Source organism: Lissotriton vulgaris, unplaced genomic scaffold (genome assembly GCF_964263255.1).
Source record: "Lissotriton vulgaris unplaced genomic scaffold, aLisVul1.2 SCAFFOLD_700, whole genome shotgun sequence".
Taxonomy (NCBI): domain Eukaryota; kingdom Metazoa; phylum Chordata; class Amphibia; order Caudata; family Salamandridae; genus Lissotriton; species Lissotriton vulgaris.
In genome coordinates this window covers 807,733-826,660 of record NW_028243225.1, presented here as the reverse complement: position 1 = coordinate 826,660, position 18,928 = coordinate 807,733, and the positions used below count along the sequence as shown (strand labels likewise).

Genomic DNA, 18,928 nt, shown 5'->3' with positions numbered 1-18,928 from the left:
AGCTCGAATCTGTAAGGGCGACATTCTGGTAAGCAAATTCAAATGTACACTGATCCATTCTAAAGAATAGCTCTTTTGGAGACCTATGGGATCTTACATGAATTAGTGATGCAGGATTTATAAGAGATTAAAATGATCCTTATTAAAGATTACCTGTGATATCAATTGTTTGAACTTAACATGGATTAAGTCAGTGAAAAAGGTCAGCAGGGATGTCCAGTTTTATCAAAATTGTTCCAGCTTTATATGGTTATTCTATATTTACCCAGGTCCCTAAGCTTGAGAGTATAGTGTTACAAATGCAGTAAGGTATTGAACTGAAACTGAATCAAATCCACTACCAGACTTCAAAGTGTCTGATAACTGTTGCTGTAATATGAAAGTTAAACATACTCATTTCCTACTGATGTGTACTGTATACTCTTGATAATGCACAGAAAACTGGATCCATACATATATAAATATAGTTTAAAAATAACTGCAAATAACTGCATGATTTGCAGAGATTTAAAGCAAATATTTTTCTTAAAATGTCAAACTTACCGAGTTTCGGAAGACATGAAATTCTAATGTACTTAGGTCTACATTTACAGGTTTACTCAAGCCGAACCTGAAATAAAGGGCATATGTATCATTTACGACCAACTCACAATCACAGAGAATTTTTTATTCAGCAAAATGGGACAAGTAAATAAAATGTTTTCGTTCCATATGTTTTCATCTGTGTTCAGTTCAGAGTAAAAATGAAAAAAATACCCAGCCCATTAACAACAAGAATCTTATTTCTTTTTGTTAAACACCACCACTTCATTTTTGAGGGGAAAAATGAATGTCTTTAATCTGCCTCGACATCAATCAATCAATAGCTGACAAGCTGTCAGTTTCTGTGTGGAATTTAAATATTTGCAAAATGACTGTGCGACCTTTTACTGCCTTCGGTTTACCACTGAATGGCAATCATGAGTGGAATAAGACAGTCATGTCTGTGAAAAGAGTTTATTTCATAAGTTACTCCCTTTTCAGGAAATAAGTCACTTAGAAAGGGCCCTAAAATATCTGCACTATTCCTGAAGTACTAAACAGGGGATATAACTGCCAATGTTCACAAGGAGCACAGATCCCTTCAGCGCAGCCTACTACCAGCATTTAAAGGCTCAGACACTTAGCCACTGACAATAGGTACATTGGCATATGAGAGCTAATGTGCATTCTGTTGGCCACAGTCATGCACAGTATGAGCTGAATATGTGGTAAGCCTTGATGCATATATATATTAGCCTGTCAAAAGTGAGGTACAGGAGAAGAGCACAGATGAAGCTAAGAGGAGGCTAGACAACAGGCTCAAATTACATTAAGAGAATACCTTGAAAGCCTGACACAGAATTCACCAGTCGTAATTCCATCACTATGCAATCTCTAATGTGAACATTAATCCATATTCAAGTTATCCTACAATTGTACTCTTTCCTATAGGACTCAGAAGAGTCTTTATTGCACCTCTTAAACAGGCCCTTAAGATGGCTAGACCACAAAAGAAATAGGCAGAAACACATTCAATCCTTCCCTTGGTATTACAAATCAGGACATCCCAGCACCCACTCCATCCTTATGTATTGCCAGAGGTAACTTGGGGTCTACATACAGGTCATTAGTTAAGTCTTCGGTTCAACTTTTGTCATCTCCCTTCCCTCCCTATTCAATTCTCAATCGCCACTTTTCACTCCCCAATCCCACACTCCTCACTTCTCTCTCATTTTTCCAATCTACTATTCTCCCCTTCTTTCCACTCTCCATCCTTCACCCCTACCTTTGCCCTCTCCTCTCTTCCCTCTATCTTCAGCTTCCTTTCTTGCTGACATTTTTCAGCGTCCTAGCTCTTCCAATCCTTCTCTGCTATTGTTTGCCTCTTCTCTCCCAGCTATTGTTTTAATCTCACTCTGTTGTTATCCTTCATCCCTCTTTAGTATATCTCCTCCCCCTTGCTCTCCCTTGTATTCCCCTTCTTTATCTTCTCACCAGTGTCTTTTCCCATTATCTTCTTCTGCTCTAACTTCTGTTGCTGTCTATTCCATTCTCCAATTCTTCTGCATTGCTACTTTTGTCTCTCTTCGCCCTAATGATGCCTCTCTCGCTTTCCTCTCCACTCATCTCTCACTATCGTCTCCTTCGTACTCTCATTTGGTAAGTTGTTTTCACCACTCAGGCTGTAAACTTAACACCCCACCTGATCTGACTGTGACAGCAATATATAGCCAAACCTTAAAGTGACTCTTAATTGGGGAAAAAGAGCAATGGTCTTCTATTTAGCTGCAAATATTCACTGCAGTCACTGAAGCAAAGTCAAAGGAGCATCAAATTGCAGTAACCTATCTGAACTCACTGCCTCATCATTAATATGTTAACCATTCAACAGCTGAAACGGGTGGAGGGAGAGTTGGGACTGCTTTGGTGACCTTTGAGCACAAGAGATGGGTGGAGGTCTCGGACTGCAGGTGAACAAACAGCATCTCCCTGGAACAGTCAAGAGTAGGCCTGGGCGGAGTTCAGCTATGCAGAAGTTCCCGAAGTACTGGAAAAACTCAGCCGCTGAGTTCAGCAAGCGGTGGGATTAAGGTAAGTTGTGCTGCTAGCGGGGATTTTTAGTGCTGGGAGTTTGGCCCATGCTGCTGTAAACTCAGCATGAACTGCGCAACAGTGTGCTGCTTCCTTCTGCCGCTCGAGTAGATATTCTACTCAAGCGGCAGCCTCCTCCACGCAAGTGGCAGGTTCCCCAAAGCGAGCGGTAGTGACCTACTGCGAGCGCGGACATTGAGAAATCTCACCGGGAAGTGGTCTAGAGTACGGTTTTCCTCGCTTGCACAAGAGGAAAAACTCTGCTATGAAGAGTTTTTCAAGACTCCGTGCTCTACACGGAGTGGGAAAAACTCTGCATGCAGAACTTTGTTCCCAGGCCTATCAAGAGCCAGCACATGCTGTCACACTCCACTACTCCCTGATGGGACACTCTGATGCTGGCATCGTCAACCACTGCTGAAAGAGCTTGACCATTCATGTCTACACATCACAGGAACCTGTTGGCTGCAGCATGGTGGCTCACACATGTGAAACATTCCTAGTCGAGACACTAGTGACCAAGTTACTAAGCACAAGGGAACTTAATATTAAAACCATATTTTCATAAGCTTAAGTTAACAGCATTCACAGGACAGAAGGTCGTTATCCTGTCTTGAACATACCTTGTTATGAGCTTATCCAACAATGCAGAAGGGTTAGCGTATAAGCCTAATGGAACGAACTGAACAAAGACAGGAACATCTGCTGGATTTTCCAATAATATTTCTTCTTCCTGGAAAAAAAAAACACATTTGTCAGAACAGCACAACATTCAAATTTTTAATTAATTGCACAACCTTTATCTAGATATAACTGATTTTTGGAAAAGAGACATTTTGTAACATCACACATCAAAAATCAAATAACACGATCCTCAATTTCTTAGTGTTAGAGACTGGGTAAGAGGAGGGGTAATTGACAGAGGAGTGTGTGGTATTAGGGGATATGACTAATATCAGGTGTCATACAGTGGAATGCTATCCGTGTAATAGTAAATCACATTGCATGGGGACAGCCATCTTCATGTAACAACATTGATAGGGTTTGAGCCATAGGACCTCTTGAAGTGACATTTGGCATAGTCTGCTTTCTCAGTGGGCTTTTCCATTGAGACAAATGACAAGAGGAAAACCTTCTTTTCACTCCGACCTCAATTGTGCAAATGGGACATTAAATATGGATGGCAAAGCTGAAGCCTTTCACGATACAGAGGAACTTCAGTCTTTTCTGGAAGGCCTACAGGACCAAAACATGGACACATAACACGTCTCCAACGCAACTGCACTGGCCACAAAAGCGTCCACCCCAGGGACTGAGGGCTTACACCTTCGGGCCAGGGGGTGCGAGAGAAACAACAGGACAGATCAACCCGATCACAGAGCATAAGAGATAAGGTGATCCGAGCAGTGGTGGAGCTCACACAAGATAGAGGCCGCGACAAATCCCGCTCTCCGTTGAAGACAGGACCGGCGATGGACTGATGTACACATTGAATATTTTGTCTCTGTATCCCCACAACAAGCAGAAGAGTACCACATGTCAGTCTCATGTCTTACTGTTTGCTGTTTAATGACCGATGTTGCTTTAAAGGTCGCCTACTTAGGGTGTAGCACTCTGTCCAGCATGTTTCCATGTAGTGCCGTACCGTACTGGCACTCCGAATGCAGCCAGCTGTGCTGCCTTCAGGGGCAGATGAGCATCATCTGCCCACTCCAGGCTCCTTGCTTAGGGCCTTACACGACTGACCTCTGAACCAAAGCCCTACCGTGCTGCGGGACCCTGCCCACCCCGCAGGGAAAATGAGACACCTTCCGATTGGCATGGCATCCACCCCCATCTCCTGGTGCCCCCATCTGCCACGTGGCACTCACGTCAGACAACTGATGCTAACTACCCCAACAACAGCTGCAACTAATACTCTATCTCCCCTGCTAATTGAACAAACTTAACATCCTCCACCCTTGCCTGTGGGTGGGACCTTGTGGTGCACATTCCTATCATCTTAGCCCACTCCACCCGCTGCCATGGACTTCCATAGATGGATGCCGCTGGCCCCCAGGCACCTTTGTGCCTCTCCCAGGCAAGGGACCCTTACAACGTTTACCCACCCACCATAAGCAACATATTGAGGACATATCCTGGTTACCCGCCCCCATCTTTAGAGAACCTCCTGAGCATTGCGGTCCTACAGGCTTAAACCTACTGATTAAAGTTACTGCCTGGCTCAGAAGCTAGCCCACTAGGGTAGCTTTTGCCGTACTCAACTTGTCTCCTCACCTCTCCCACACTTGGCTTACTCCCACATCTCCGTCCACCCCATATCTGTGTCCCCCACTGTGATTCTTGAGTGTGCTTGTGACTCTAGACCCAGGTAACTCCGGGCTTGCATATGCCTCTTACAGGGGGGGTAGGGGGGGGGGGGGGGTGCCACCTCCCTTACCAATCCCTGTCCTCGGTCACTGTGCCCAGCAAGATTGCCATAGGTTTTTTCCTGGTCCATCCTCTGCTGCTTATTGACCCCTACGCATTGACATGTCACTGCGGAGGGCTTTGAACAGATCATGGAATGTGAAAGGCCTCACAAACTTCACTAAACGCAAAAAGGTGTTTGAATATCTTAACTTCAAACGGGCAGACATAGCTTTGCTTCAGAAAATCCACCTTTCATGCACTGAGGCAGAGAAGGTTCAACGCGACTGGGTGGGCAGGGTTATCCATAGCAGCCATCCACCATCACCAGATAACGGGGCAGTGGTGGCCCGGAAATGCAGAGTAGCTATACTACTATCAAAATCTTTCCCACTCACTGTGCTCAAGACGTAGACCAACGCAGAGAACACTATGAATTTGTCTAGATCCGAATATGTGATAATACGCAGTGTGTGGGTATAATTTGCTCACAGACTGGACGAAACAACTATTCCTTTTACAGCTTAACCGTTTGCTGACTGAGATGGACGCAACCCACCTGCTCATATGGGGCACCTGAAATCTAGCACAGGATGCAGTACTCGATCGTAGTGGCCCACTGGATACAGTCAATAATGTAGACCATGCCTTACAGGGCAACATTGTCACTGACCACAGCCTTCTGGAAGCCTGGCGGCTCCACCACACCACATATAGGAAGTTCACCTTTATCTCCCCAATGTGTGGCACCCAATCGAGATTGGATTACTTCCTCACCTCCCAGCCAATGGTCACCATGATGAGCTATACTCTCACACTCAAGTCACCAACCCACTCCTCGGCGGATCTGGGGCTTGCAATGCTAATCTGCAAAACCTGGCGCCTCAAACTTTCCCAGTGTAAGCAGCCCCAAGGTAAAGAGCAGTTTAAATCTAATGTTGCCACATACCAAGGGCCCAACAAAGTGTCAATGACCACAGCACAAATGATATGGGCATCCAAGGCGACCACTAGGGGCACTTGATAGGGGATGCCACCAAAACTAATTAACTGAAGACAGAACAGGGTGTCTTGGCAAAGGCCATAGTTGACCTAACACGCCAATAGATGGCCCGCCCCCCCCTGTTACAACCCAACACCAATTGGAGACAATGTGTATGGATCTCAATACGCTTTTCATTTCTAAGGCAGAATATGCTCTACAAAAATGGAAAAATCGCCTCTACGAGCAGGGGGAGAAAACAGGCAGGCGAATGACAGTCCAATTGTGACAAAGGGAAACAGGGATGGGTATACCGGCCATTAAAATGGATTCTGGTCACATCATCATCGCGTTTAATTACTACCAGGGCTTCTACTCTTCCGAAGTGGTTCTGGACTCCAAACAGCGAGTCTTCTTTGCCACGAAACACCTACCCAGCCTGAACGTGATGGGCAAGGAACTTCTCCAGGGAGAAATCACCAAGGATGAGATAGCACAAGGCCATCTCCAACCTTCCATACCATAAGCCCCCCTGGGAGAACGGTTTTCCAGCTGAGTTCTACAAACAGGAGAATGTGGAGGTGGTGGAGAGGCAGAAAGAATGGAGACTCTCTGACCTCTCTCCAATACAGCCCTCATCACAGTCCTCCTCAAGCCCGGGAATGACACTCTCCATTGTAGCAGTTACAGGCCATACAGCACTGACTGCTTTTATCAGCCTCTATGAAGTAGTAATTGGGGATAGACAGGAAACATTCTCATCTTGAACAACAAAAACTGCAGTCCCAGTCTTCACCCCTAACATCCAACTAATGACAGTGCTCAGGAAGAACTAAACAGCAGCTCTTTGCTAAAAAAAAAAGTCTTCATTGACTTTCTAAAGGTAGTACTGTCTGCACCCTCTTCACTTCAGTGCCTGGATACCCATTCTCCAGTAGCAGGAATTCAGGCAATACACTTAAGACCGCGGGGGAACAGGCCTTCATCTGCTATCTAATTTTATGCTAAGTCAATGGCACCCATAACAGACCGAATTGGCTTTAATACTAATAACTATATACAGAGTGCTTCTACTGCATATGCCACACGCACACTGAGTCCCCTCAAGCACCCAGGCTGTCACAGCAAAGTTGATGATATTAGCACAACAGTGTAACTTTACACAAGAGAGTCGGAAGGTCACTGTCACCGATTCAGATAAAAAGGTTCAGTCACACTATCAATCTCAAAACAAAGTATGCTGCAACCACCACTTTCTATTTGCTCCTCATGGTCACAAGACAGGTCCTGGACAACATTGGTTAGAAAAATACAGGCATAAGCCTCTGCACACACGTTAGATCAGTGTGATGCCAGGGCCAAAAAGTAAGTCAGGATACCAGATACGGATGCAGTCAGACACCTGAGGAACAGAAACACATCTGTATACCACGGAGGCGATATGTCCATCTCAAAAACATGTATGAACCTAATTTGATGGAATCACGAGCGACATGTGGACAAGAATAAAGAAAACAACACAACATATTACCAAATGCAGTATCCACCAGCTGATAAATAAATGAGAGCCAATGTACTTAAAGGACAAGTGAGGAAGACATCATGCTGAACCCTCGAAAAAGCCTGGCACCACACACGGACATCAGAAAACATGACAGCCCTCAAGAGCGCCACCCACGAATACCACCAGATGATCCGCACTACCAAAAGGACATCGTTACAAGAGCGGCTGGACAACAACACCCACAACAGCAAGGAACTCATCAGCATCGTCAAAGAGCTCTCCAACCCCAGCAACAACGACATCACACCGTCACAAGACCTCTGCAACTCCCTCGCCACATTCTTCCACCGCAAGATCGCAGATATATACGACAGATTCGGACCCCAGACTCCGCCTCCAGCCACCAAATCAACGACCCCCACCACCAGCCTAAGCGCATGGACCCCCATCAGCACTGAAGACACCACCCGCGTCATGAACACCATCCACTCCGGCTCCCACTCCGGCTCCCACTCCGACCCATGCCCTCATCATATCTTCAACAAAGCCGACAGCATCATCGCACCCCACCTCGGAACGTCATTAACAGCTCCTTCACGTCAGCCACCTTCCCCGGAAGCTGGAAACACGAAGAAATCAACGCCCTTCTGAAGAAACCAACAGTGGACCCCAAAGACCTCAAGAACTTCCGCCCCATCTCTCTCCTCCCCTTCCCGGCTAAAGTCATCGAGAAGACCGTCAATAAACAGCTGACCGCATTCCTCTATGAAAACATCTCGCTTGACCCATCCCAGTCTGGATTTCGAGCCAACCACAGCACCAAGACCGCCCTCATCGCAGCCACTGATGACATCAGGACCCTGATGGACAACGGAGAGACAGCCGCTCTCATCCTCCTGGACCTCTTGGCAGCCTTTGATACCGTCTGCCACCGCACCCTAATAACCCACCTCTACAACACTGGGATCCAAGGAAAGGCCCTGGACTGGATCACATCGTTCCTCTCCGACAGAACCCAGAGAGTCCGCCTCCCTCCCTTCCGCTCCGAAGCCACCAAGATAATCTGCGGCGTACCCCAGGGCTCCTCACTCAGCCCAACCCTCTTCAATATCTACATGAGCCCCCTTGCCACCATCGCACGCAAACACAACATCATCTCCTACGCCAACGACACCCAACTGATACTCTCCCTCACCAAAGACACTCTCACCGCCAAAGCCAACTTCCAGGACTGAAAGATGTCGCAGAATGGATGAAGCACAGCCGTCTGAAGCTCAACTCGGACAAGACGGAGGTCCTCATCTTTGGACAATCCCCATCCGCCTGGGATGACTCCTGGTGGCCCACGACGCTGGGCACCGCACCGACACCCACGGACCATGCACGCAACCTGGGCTTTATCCTGGACTCCTCCCTCACGATGACCAAGCAAGTCAACGCAGTCTCATCCTCGTGTTTTAACACCTTGCGCATGCTCCGAAAGATCTTCCAGTGGATACCCACCGAAACCAGAAAGACAGTCACCCAGGCCCTCGTCACCAGCCGACTGGACTACGGGAACGCTGTATACGCAGGCACCACAGCCAAACTGCAGAAACGCCTTCAGCACATACAGAACGCCTCCGCACGACTCATCCTCGACATCCCTCGCCACAGCCACATATCCGCCCACCTGAGAAACCTGCACTGGCTCCCCATCAGCAAGAGGATCACGTTCAGGCTGCTCACCCACGCACACAAAGCGCTCCACAACATGGGCCCGAATACCTCAACACCCGCCTCTCGTTCTACACATCCACCCGCCACCTCCGCTCCACCAGCCTCGCCCTCGCCACGTCCCACGGATTCGCAGAACCACCACCGGAGGAAGATCGTTCTCCTACCTGGCAGCGAAGACATGGAACTCCTCTCCGAACACCTACGACTGACCGAGGACCATCACACCTTCAGGAAACACCTCAATACCTGATTATTCGAGCAGTAGCGGCACCCCCCTCCCTTCAGCGCCTTGAGACCCTCACGGGTGAGTAGCGCGCTCTACAAATGTACTGATTGATTGATTGATTGATTGAAGGGAGATCAAGTCAGAATCATTTATGAACTCAAGATTCTGGTTCAATTAGGTGGGCCTTTGTACTGTCATTTGAGCAGGCATGGTCTTTAAATATACTGGAAATGCTTAAGAACGAGAGACGAGAAGCTACAATAGGGAGAATCAAGATAGAGCACAGAGGTTTTAGGCACTGTGAAAAGGCGAGGTCTGTGTCTTCATACAATGTATACAACAGAATCTATATAGGGAGGTGACAGGCCATTACTCGCCTTAAAAACTGTACTGAGAAACTTAAATTAGGCTCTGCTATAGGATAGCCACCCAGGCTAAAGGTAGTGGGCAGAGGTGAAAAGACGGATCTGGTGATAAACGTATGCACATAGCAAAGTTTATAACTTTTACTATGTACATAAATGTTGTTAGAACTGGCTATTTCTGGTTGGCTAAGGCTGACGCCAAAGTTAGGCAGAAACCACCATTCTAGTCAGGGCAAGGGAGTCACACGCCAAGATAACCCCTGCTCACCCCCTGGTAGCTTGGCACAAGCAGTAAGGCTAAACTTGGCACGAGCAGTAAGGCTAAAATGTGTAAAGCATTTGCGCCAGCAAACAACAGCAACAACATCCTAGGCACACCACAAAAGGAACTCCACACAAGGTTATTATAAAATAACTTTTGTATTGTAAAAACACATCAGATAGTATCACACAAAATACATGGTGCCAACTGGCACGGGCAATATTCACAAGGGATTATGTACAGGACAGGGCCACATGGGCCACTGTCAGAATCAGAAAAAGCACTTTTAGAATAAAGAATAATGAAGAATAAAAATCATAGTAGCACAAATTAGCAACTATGGCACACAACCAGTAACCACTGATAACAGGAACCAGGACCTCACTAGGACCACCTGTACTAAAAAGAACAACCACCTAAGTATCACACAGCATTTAGGGGTATAAGCACAACACATTACACATGAAAACACATTCAGCGGTGTAGTAAAGGGAAACACATGATGCCTAAAAACATTCAGAGGTGTAAGACAAGGGAAACACATGATGCATAAACCTACACACTCAGCGGTGTTCAGAACAAAGCACATGATGCAATAAAATACATTCAGAGGTGCAGCGCAAGAAGACACATGATGCCTAAAACATTCAGAGGTGCCAGAACAATACAATTGCGCAAAAATCATATGATGCCTAAAAACATTCAGAGGTGCAGGAATAACACATGATGCAAGAAAACACATTCAGAGGTGCAATAACCATACAAGTGCGCAAAACTTACATAAGCCACCACCTGTGGCAGTCCCTAGACAAACTGGCCTTGTTGGGGCTAAGACGCCCTGTGTCCAGAATGGCAGGGCGCGCTGCCAGGCAGCACCAGTCAAAAGTAAAAGCCTAAACGTAGCAGGTGCCCACTACTTGCTGGGCACCTGGGAACTTCAAACTGCGACAGGGTCCTCACTGACCCTTAGGCGCAAACTGCGCCCACGCTGGAGCCACACAGGCTCTGAAAGCACTTGTGTCCACGTTGGAGCCACACAGGCTCTGTCACAACATATGCCCCCAACCGTTGGAGTCCCCCCTTTGGGGACTCAAAATCATTAACTGTCCAGGAGCCTCTCTGGGCCCTAAAACAAAGAACTGGCCCCTCGAGTCTCTCGGGACTCGTGCACAAAATGCGGCCGTCTTTGGAGTCCCTCCTGGACTCAAACACAGAAATGCCCCCGGAGTCCTCTCAGGACTCGTGCACACAGATGTGGGTATTGGAGCCGCAGGCTCCGTTGAAACGTTGGGGCGGCCCACTGCCAGCTGGGGCCGCCCTACCTCTACTCTCCCCCCATGTGCCGCTCTCCGGCACCAACAGCAGCCGCACCGAGCCCCCTCCCCCTCCCCCCAGCCCTTCCGATCACCGGGCTGTCTCCTGGGCGGGGCTCCACCGAGCGGCGGCCTCTCTGCTGGGCGGCGGCTCTCCTTCCTTCCCGGGGCTCCCTCAGCACACAGGAGCCCCGCAAGCACCACCAGCCTTCCTTCCTCGTGCCGCGGCCAGCCTTTCCGGTCTCCCTCTCCACACGGGAGACCGGCAACAAACACCAAAGCAGGCTTCCCCCGGGCAGGGGGAAGCGGAAGTGACCGCCTCGAGGCCCCATCCACGTCACCGAAGAATCTGCCTGGCTTCCTGCGCTGAGGACCGCCAATGGCAGCGCGGCCCTTGGCAGGGAGGCGGGCGCAGCTCGTCTCTCTCTCGATCTCCGGGCCAGCAGCGGTGAAATCGACACGAGGCAATGCCGGGTGGGCACCGGCTTCAAATAAATATGAAAATAAAAGCGCTACTAAGCGCTTGGGCAAAGTAAAGCTCTCCTAGCGCTGCAAGTAAAAATAAAGAGCTCGTAAGTGCCAACGGACAATCCATGGCGCTCCCAGCGCTAGAAAACAGGCAGAGCGCTCCCAGGCGCTTAGGGGGAAGCACAGCGCTTCCAGGCGCTAGAAATACAAATCAAGCGATCTCTGCAGGAAAATGCAGCTTCTCCATGCTGCCAAAGGTCCCAGAGATTCCCAGGGGGCAAAGCAAAGCCCCCCCCAATCAGCCTAGGCAAGGCAGAGGGGTCCCCCAGAAGTCCTCCAGGCATCCAGGAAAGTCCATCAGGTGTCCAGGGGCTGGGCAGGGCCCAGGGATTCCCCTGGGCCCAAGCAGCAGCACGCCCCTGGCAAGATTCAAGTCCAAAAACAAGAACAAATTGGAAGGGGACACAGCCCCTTCTTATACAGAGAAAAGTCTTGGAAGTCTTTGTGCAGTCGGTGTGAGAACCAGCTAGAACTGGTTATTGGGAACTCTCTTCAGTGTCAGGGACAGAGGTGACAGTCGCCCAGCGGGAGGTGGAGCCAGCATTGTGGTCAGGCAGGCACAGCCCTAGTCACTCCCAGGTGCCATCTCCTCCCACTTCCCTGGCAGCAGATGCAGCCTTTCATCCACAGGCTGACTCAGACAACCTCCTGGGGCTCCCCAGCCCCTGTCACCCTCAACCCAGACAGTCAATCCACAAGCAGGCCCAGGCACTCCTGGACCAGGCTCACCAGCCAATCACACGCCAGAAACAACTTACACAAATATGCCAACTTCTAAAAGTGCCTTTTCTAGACTAGACACAGTCATGCCGCATATATCATTACGCAGCATTCAATCTCACGAGTTCGTACATATCAAACTCGACCCTGCACTCCCCACACATCAGGAACTACCATGGGCATACATATTCCCCATTCATTCCTATGGGAAGGCAGGTCACTCACCACAGATACACAGAGAGCTCAAGCACTTTACACTGTACCACAGTGAAAAAGTGCGCAGAGGCCTAAAATCACCAACACCAAGTTCCAGAAACAGGCTAGGAAAAAGCAAAAAGTCTCGGAGTGAACCTGCCAAAAGGGCCGGGTCCAACACATGTGAATTATGGAACTCTAAGCAGTAGGCTGTTGAATTAGTCCAGTTCGATCGGTACAAGAAAACAATGAGATTAGAGGTGTTAAAAGAGAGGGCTGGGCTGAATTTTCTCTTTGTTTAGTAGTTAAAACCAGGCTAATATATCAGTGATAAAGTGTGCAGTTGCATGTACAAACTTAACAGACCAAGGTTCCTAGCCGTTGTGCAGGGTATGAGAATAGCTAGCACAGGGAAAAAGAAATTGAACAGATAGAAATAGCAATAAGCAGAAATCTTAGACCAAGCAAACTTAGGGGTGATGCTTCAAATTTAAATGTAATTTGTGTAATACCTTTACGAGTTTATATGATTTATCAGTGATTCAAAGTTTCAAATGACTTTGATGTTATCTTTGATTCTTACGATTTCCTCTGGTAACTCAAGAAAAACCAATAAGAATGTTAAAAAAAAAAAGAGGAAAATAGGATTTCTGTCTGTCTTAGAGGACTTTATCATTAACAAACAAATTTAAGGCCATCCAAGGCTTGATGGCAGGGTGCACTGAGGCATCTATGTGTGACGACGTGGGTATAGATAGTAAAGAGAAGGATTTGGGAATTAACATTCTATAGATGGTCAAAAAAAAAGGCAAAAAAGTATACAACCACACCTACAGAGGAGGTGTGAAGTGAAAAAAATAAACAGGCCCTTAAATGACAAAAAGGAGATGAGCATCATTATAGAAATGAACCTATAGTTAGGATACGAAAAATTTATAGGCAACAAGGAAATACCAAAGGAAGGACCAAACACTAAAATTGAGTGGTCAATGGTATCAAATTCAGCTGACAAACTGAACAGACTAACAGTGATAAAGTTATACATGTGTAATAAAGCAGTCCCAGCTGAGCAAAGTCTGCAAACTTCCAATTGTAAGGGGTCAAGTACATTGATGCAGGAAAGGGAGTTGATCAGTTTTCTGATTTCAAATCATTTGAGAATCTTAAAGAACACAGGCTAGCTCAGCAAAGGTCTAGTAGTTGGATGGGAAAGAGAAGAAAGGATAATGTTACTTACACAGTAAGCATTTGTTTTTGGCATGCAGAGCTGTAGATTTACATACGTTGGATACTCCTGCCATCTAGTGTTGGGTCCGCATGTTTGCAAGTTGTTTTTCTTCTAAGAAGTCTTTCCAGTCACGAGTTAAGGTGACCCCCTCCTTTCGGTGATAGTTTGCATGGGCATCGATTCCATTGTTAGATTGTTTTCCCGCAGAGGGTGAGAATGGAGTTAGTAAGTGTAGAATAGAGATGTCCATGCATATATGTATGCAAAGAGAAAGCTGCAACAACTACAGGTATCTGGGGAGGCGGGTGGGCAAATGTGAATCTACAGCTCTACATGCCAATAACAGATGCTTACTGGGTAAGTAACATTATCAGTTCGAGGTATGTAAACTGTAGATCACACGCTTTGCATAGACTATACAGCAGTAGACTCCCAAAGAGGTGGCTAACCTGTAGCTGTTGTAGTCATTTTAAACTGTGTTTAAGTACTGCCTGTCCTACATTAGCTTGTTGCCTCACTAACACATCTACACAATAATGCTTGGTGAATGTGTGCAGTGTAGACCATGTTGCTGCCTTACAGATGTCAGCTAGCGGAATATTTCCTAAGAAGGCCATAGTAGCCCTATCTTGAGAGTGGAATGCGCTCTAGGGAGTATTATCAAAGTGCTTTTCGCTTTCACAAAACATGTCTGGATACATTTCACGATCCATCTTGCAATACCGGATTTAGATATGGGATTGCCTTTGTGTGGTGGTGAAAAAGCAACAAAAAGCTGCTTTGTTTTGCAAAGTTATTTTGTTCTTTCCACATAATATAATAGAGCTCTTCTAACATCAAGTGTGTGTAGAGCTTGTTCTGCTACAGAATCAGAGGAAAGAACACAGGCAACTTAACTAATTGACTGACATGAAAAAACAGAAATTACTTTAGGAAGAAATTTAGGATTGGTTCAAAGAACCACTCTGCCTTTGTGAAGCTGAAAGAAAGGCTCTTGTATAGTTAATGCCTGGAATTCACCAACTCTCCTAAGTGGAGTGATTGCGATGAGAAAAGAAACCTTCCATGAGAGGAATTGTAATTGACACCTGTGCATTGGTTCAAATGGTGGACCCATTGGCCTTTAAAGGACTATGTTTAAGTTCCATACTGATGCAGATTAGACTCTTGGTAGTATCACCCGTTTTAATCCTTCCATAAAGGCTTTGATCACTGAATAGAGATAAGAGTTGTCTCTTTTGTATGTATGCAGCTACTGCTGCTAGATGTAAGCAAATTGATGAATAGGCTAGTCCAGATTGCTGTAATGTAACAGGTAACAGATGATGTTCTGTAAAGAAGCATCAAGAGGATTGATATTGTTATTGTTAATATAGATAACAAACCGCTTTCATTTTGCTGCATAACATGCCCTAGTAATAGGCTTTCTAGCCTGTTTTAGGATATTTAATCAGTCGGGTAGTATTTGTAAATATCCAAACTATGACTTCAGGAGCCAGATCGCTACGATGAGTTCTTTGGGATTTGGATGCCTGATTTCTCCATGGCTCTGAGTAAGGAGACTGGAGGGGAGATGCAGCTTTTGGTGCTGAACTACTGACAGGTCCAGCAGGATGGTGAACCAGGGTTGACGTGCATATGTGGGTGCTATGAGAATCAGTCTGAGGGATGTTTGCCTGAGCCTCTGAACTACCAGCGGAATGAGTGGGGGAGGCAGAAAAGCATAAGCAAATATCCCTGACCAGTTCACCCATAGGGCATTGCCTTTGGCGAGTGGTGTGGGAACCTGGAAGTGAAGCTTGGACATTATGCGTTTTGTGCTAGGGTGAACAGGTCTATGTGTGGAAATCGGTGAAGACACAAAGAGGGACCCACTGCAAAGCACTATAAGTCCAAGGGCAGGGAAAATACAGGTTTGAGACAAAAACCTAGGCAATTAACTGGTCATGAAGCGACCTACAACACGCTCATTGATATGTTTACAGACTACAGTGCACTGAACATTTAGTAAAATATTTCCATATTTTATTTGTATAAATTCATGTTTAAAAATCAAAATATGTGGGACGTACACAATTACAAAAGGTCAAAATACAGAATATAGTGACAAGATTAAATATATTACAATGCAAACATAGAACACAAAAACAAATAGACAATCAATAATTCTAAGATAGATCTATTGGCTAAATGTTGGACAAGTTCTTAAGTTGTCTACGCCTGTTTCGGCTTGGGAGTGCTTTCTTCAAGACAGCCACAACATGTCCAGTTAATTGCCTAGGTTTTTGTCTCAAACCTATGTGAGGAAATCTCCATTCCTGAAAGTAGGGGAGGAGAACTTGGGGATGAAGTTCCCACTCGTGGATTTGCTGACTGTCTGCTGAGAAGGTCTGCAATCTGATGGTTTACTCCTGGAAGATGCTCTGCCAGGAGATAAATCTTGTGGTGTATAGCCCATTTCCAAATGGCTTGTGCTAGGCGTGACAGTTGAAGAGAATGTGTCCCCCACTCCCCCTGTTTCTGTATATAATACATAGCTATCAGGTTGTCTGTGCGTACTAGGACAGCTTTGCCTATGAGTTGAATTTGAAAAGCTTTGAGCGCTAGAAATACTGTTAGTAGTTCTAGGTGATTTATATGGAGACTTTTGTACTTTAGACTCCACAACCCTTGGATTTTGTGATTGTGTAGGTGAGCACCCCAACCAGTGAGCGATGAAGGGCCGCCCTTTGGATATATTTTGTGGGTTCCAACACTGCCGAGAGCGATGGGTGCAGCCATCTACCAACACTAGATTGGTCAATTGACCCTGTGACTGGTTCCACTGACTTGCTAAGCATTCTTGAAGGGGACGCATGTGAAGTCTTGCATGGGGAACACATGATGCAAGACGCCATAATTCCTAGCAGTTTCATGAAGACTCTTGCTGTTAATGATTGGTTGGGCTGACACAGAGTGAGAAGGGACTGAATACTGAGAAATCTGACTGCATTGGGAGAGGCTAAAACTCTGAGTGTCTATAGTGGCTCCCAGATAGGTTTGTGTGTTGGAAGGCTGTAGGTGAGACTTCAACGCATTCACTGTAAACCCTAGTTGGTGCAGTAAGTGAATTGTGGCTAGAATTTGTTGGAGACACTTTTGGTAATTGCTGGTTTTCCAGGTATGGGAAGACATGGATGTGCTGTCTTCTCAGATGAGCCGAGACTACTGCCAGGCATTTGGTAAATACCCTGGGAGCAGCGGTGGCTCCGAACGGTAGTACTATGAGTTGGTAATGGTGACCCGCTATTATGAATCTGAGATATTTGTGATGAGTGGGATGAATTGGAATATGGAAATATGCGTCCTTTAAGTCTGGAAGTGGGAGCACTTGTTGAAGTGTCACCATGTGGAAATGTTCCGACAGTATGTAGTGGTTTAGATCCCTGAGGTCAAGAATAGGTCCCAATGAGCCGTCCTTTTTGGGAATTGGAAAATATAGGGAGTACACGCATGACCCTTGATATTGTAACAGTACAGGCTCTATGGCTCCTTTTAGCAAGAGATACTGGACTTCCAGGTTGAGCAGGTATAAATGTTCTGGTGACATTTTGTGAGAACAAGGTGGAATATTTGGAGGATTGGTGCTAAGCTCCAGGCAATAACCATGTTGGATGATTCCTAACATCCATTTGTCTGTAGTTATGGATTGCCAATTGGAGAGGAATTGTAGAAGACGTCCCCCGACAGGTGTTAAATGATCAGGGGGAAGGAAAGGCAAGTCACTGCTTGATAGGGGAAGGGGAATGACGTGGTGTGGAACCCTTGCCTTTACCTTTGTCATTGTTACCTCTGTATCCTCCTCTAAAGAAGCCTCTTGAAGATTAAGATTGATTGTTGCCTTTGCACGAGGCAGCAGTATTGTCTGAGGATATAGTCTTGGACCCTCCACGGTAGAAGGAGCGAAGAAAGGAGCCACAATTAGAAGGAGACTGTATGGCTCCCATTGATTTAGCTACCTCGGTGTCTTTTTTCATTCTCTCCAATGCCTGATCTACTTCGGGCCCGAAGAGACGCTTTTAATCAAATGGAATATTTAAAATAGATTGTTGGACTTCACGTGCCTCCTAAATAACACACTAGTGTTAATCTCTTGAGCTGCGGTGTCCGCAGCATTTAAAGCACATCTAATATAGGAATTGGAGATGAGCTTTCCTTCTTGAACTAAATCTTGAGCTTTAGCCTTAAATATTGGAGCAATTGCTCCATTGCGTCCCAGTGCCCTTTATCATACCTGGCTAATAGGGCCTGGGTTTTGGCAATGCACCAATGATTCGCTGCCTCCGCGGCTACTCGTTTACTAGAAGCGTCTAATAATTTTGACTCTTTGTCAGGAGGGGGGCATCCCCCGGGGTTTGTGAATTAGCCCGCTTACGGGCATTAGAGACAACTAGAGAGTCTAGTGGTAACTGCCCCTTAAATAAAGACTGGATCAGACAGAGCAGACTTATATTTTCTGTTTATTCGGGGAGTGAAAATACGAGCACGAACAGGGTCTTTGAATATATCATCGGCAGGTCTGATCATGCCTTTGAGCATAGGGAGAGTCTGGGTAGATCTGTGTCTGCTACTCAAAGTTTCAAACAAGAAATCTTCCTCTAGGGATTCTTTATGTAATTGTACCCCGTGATATTCTGCAACTCTAGAAAGTAATTCTAAATACTGTACAATCTACATTGTCATGAGAATGGGAAGGCTTTGCAAGGTAAAGATCTGGGTCATTGTCTGTAGTTGAATCAGTGTGGTAGTCTTTCCAGGGATCTACAGGTAAAGGATTATCGCCATCATCTCCATTTTCATCGTCATCAGGTTGTGGTGGTGGAAA

General features: G+C 46.3%; 1 protein-coding gene across 1 annotated transcript in view; it reads right to left on the bottom strand.

The window, feature by feature from the left end:
• The window catches only part of LOC147668662 (transmembrane protein 131-like), a gene marked incomplete at its 3' end in the record, with an annotated part of 812,034 nt that overhangs the window by 98,460 nt on the left and 694,646 nt on the right, over positions 1–18,928 (bottom strand). The window contains exons 24-25 of the mRNA XM_086948537.1: positions 3,237–3,346; positions 544–610 (exon numbers count right to left, since the gene is read on the bottom strand). Of these exons, the coding sequence (XP_086804663.1) occupies positions 544–610; positions 3,237–3,346 (177 nt within the window). The remainder of the gene's footprint in view (positions 1–543; positions 611–3,236; positions 3,347–18,928) is intronic.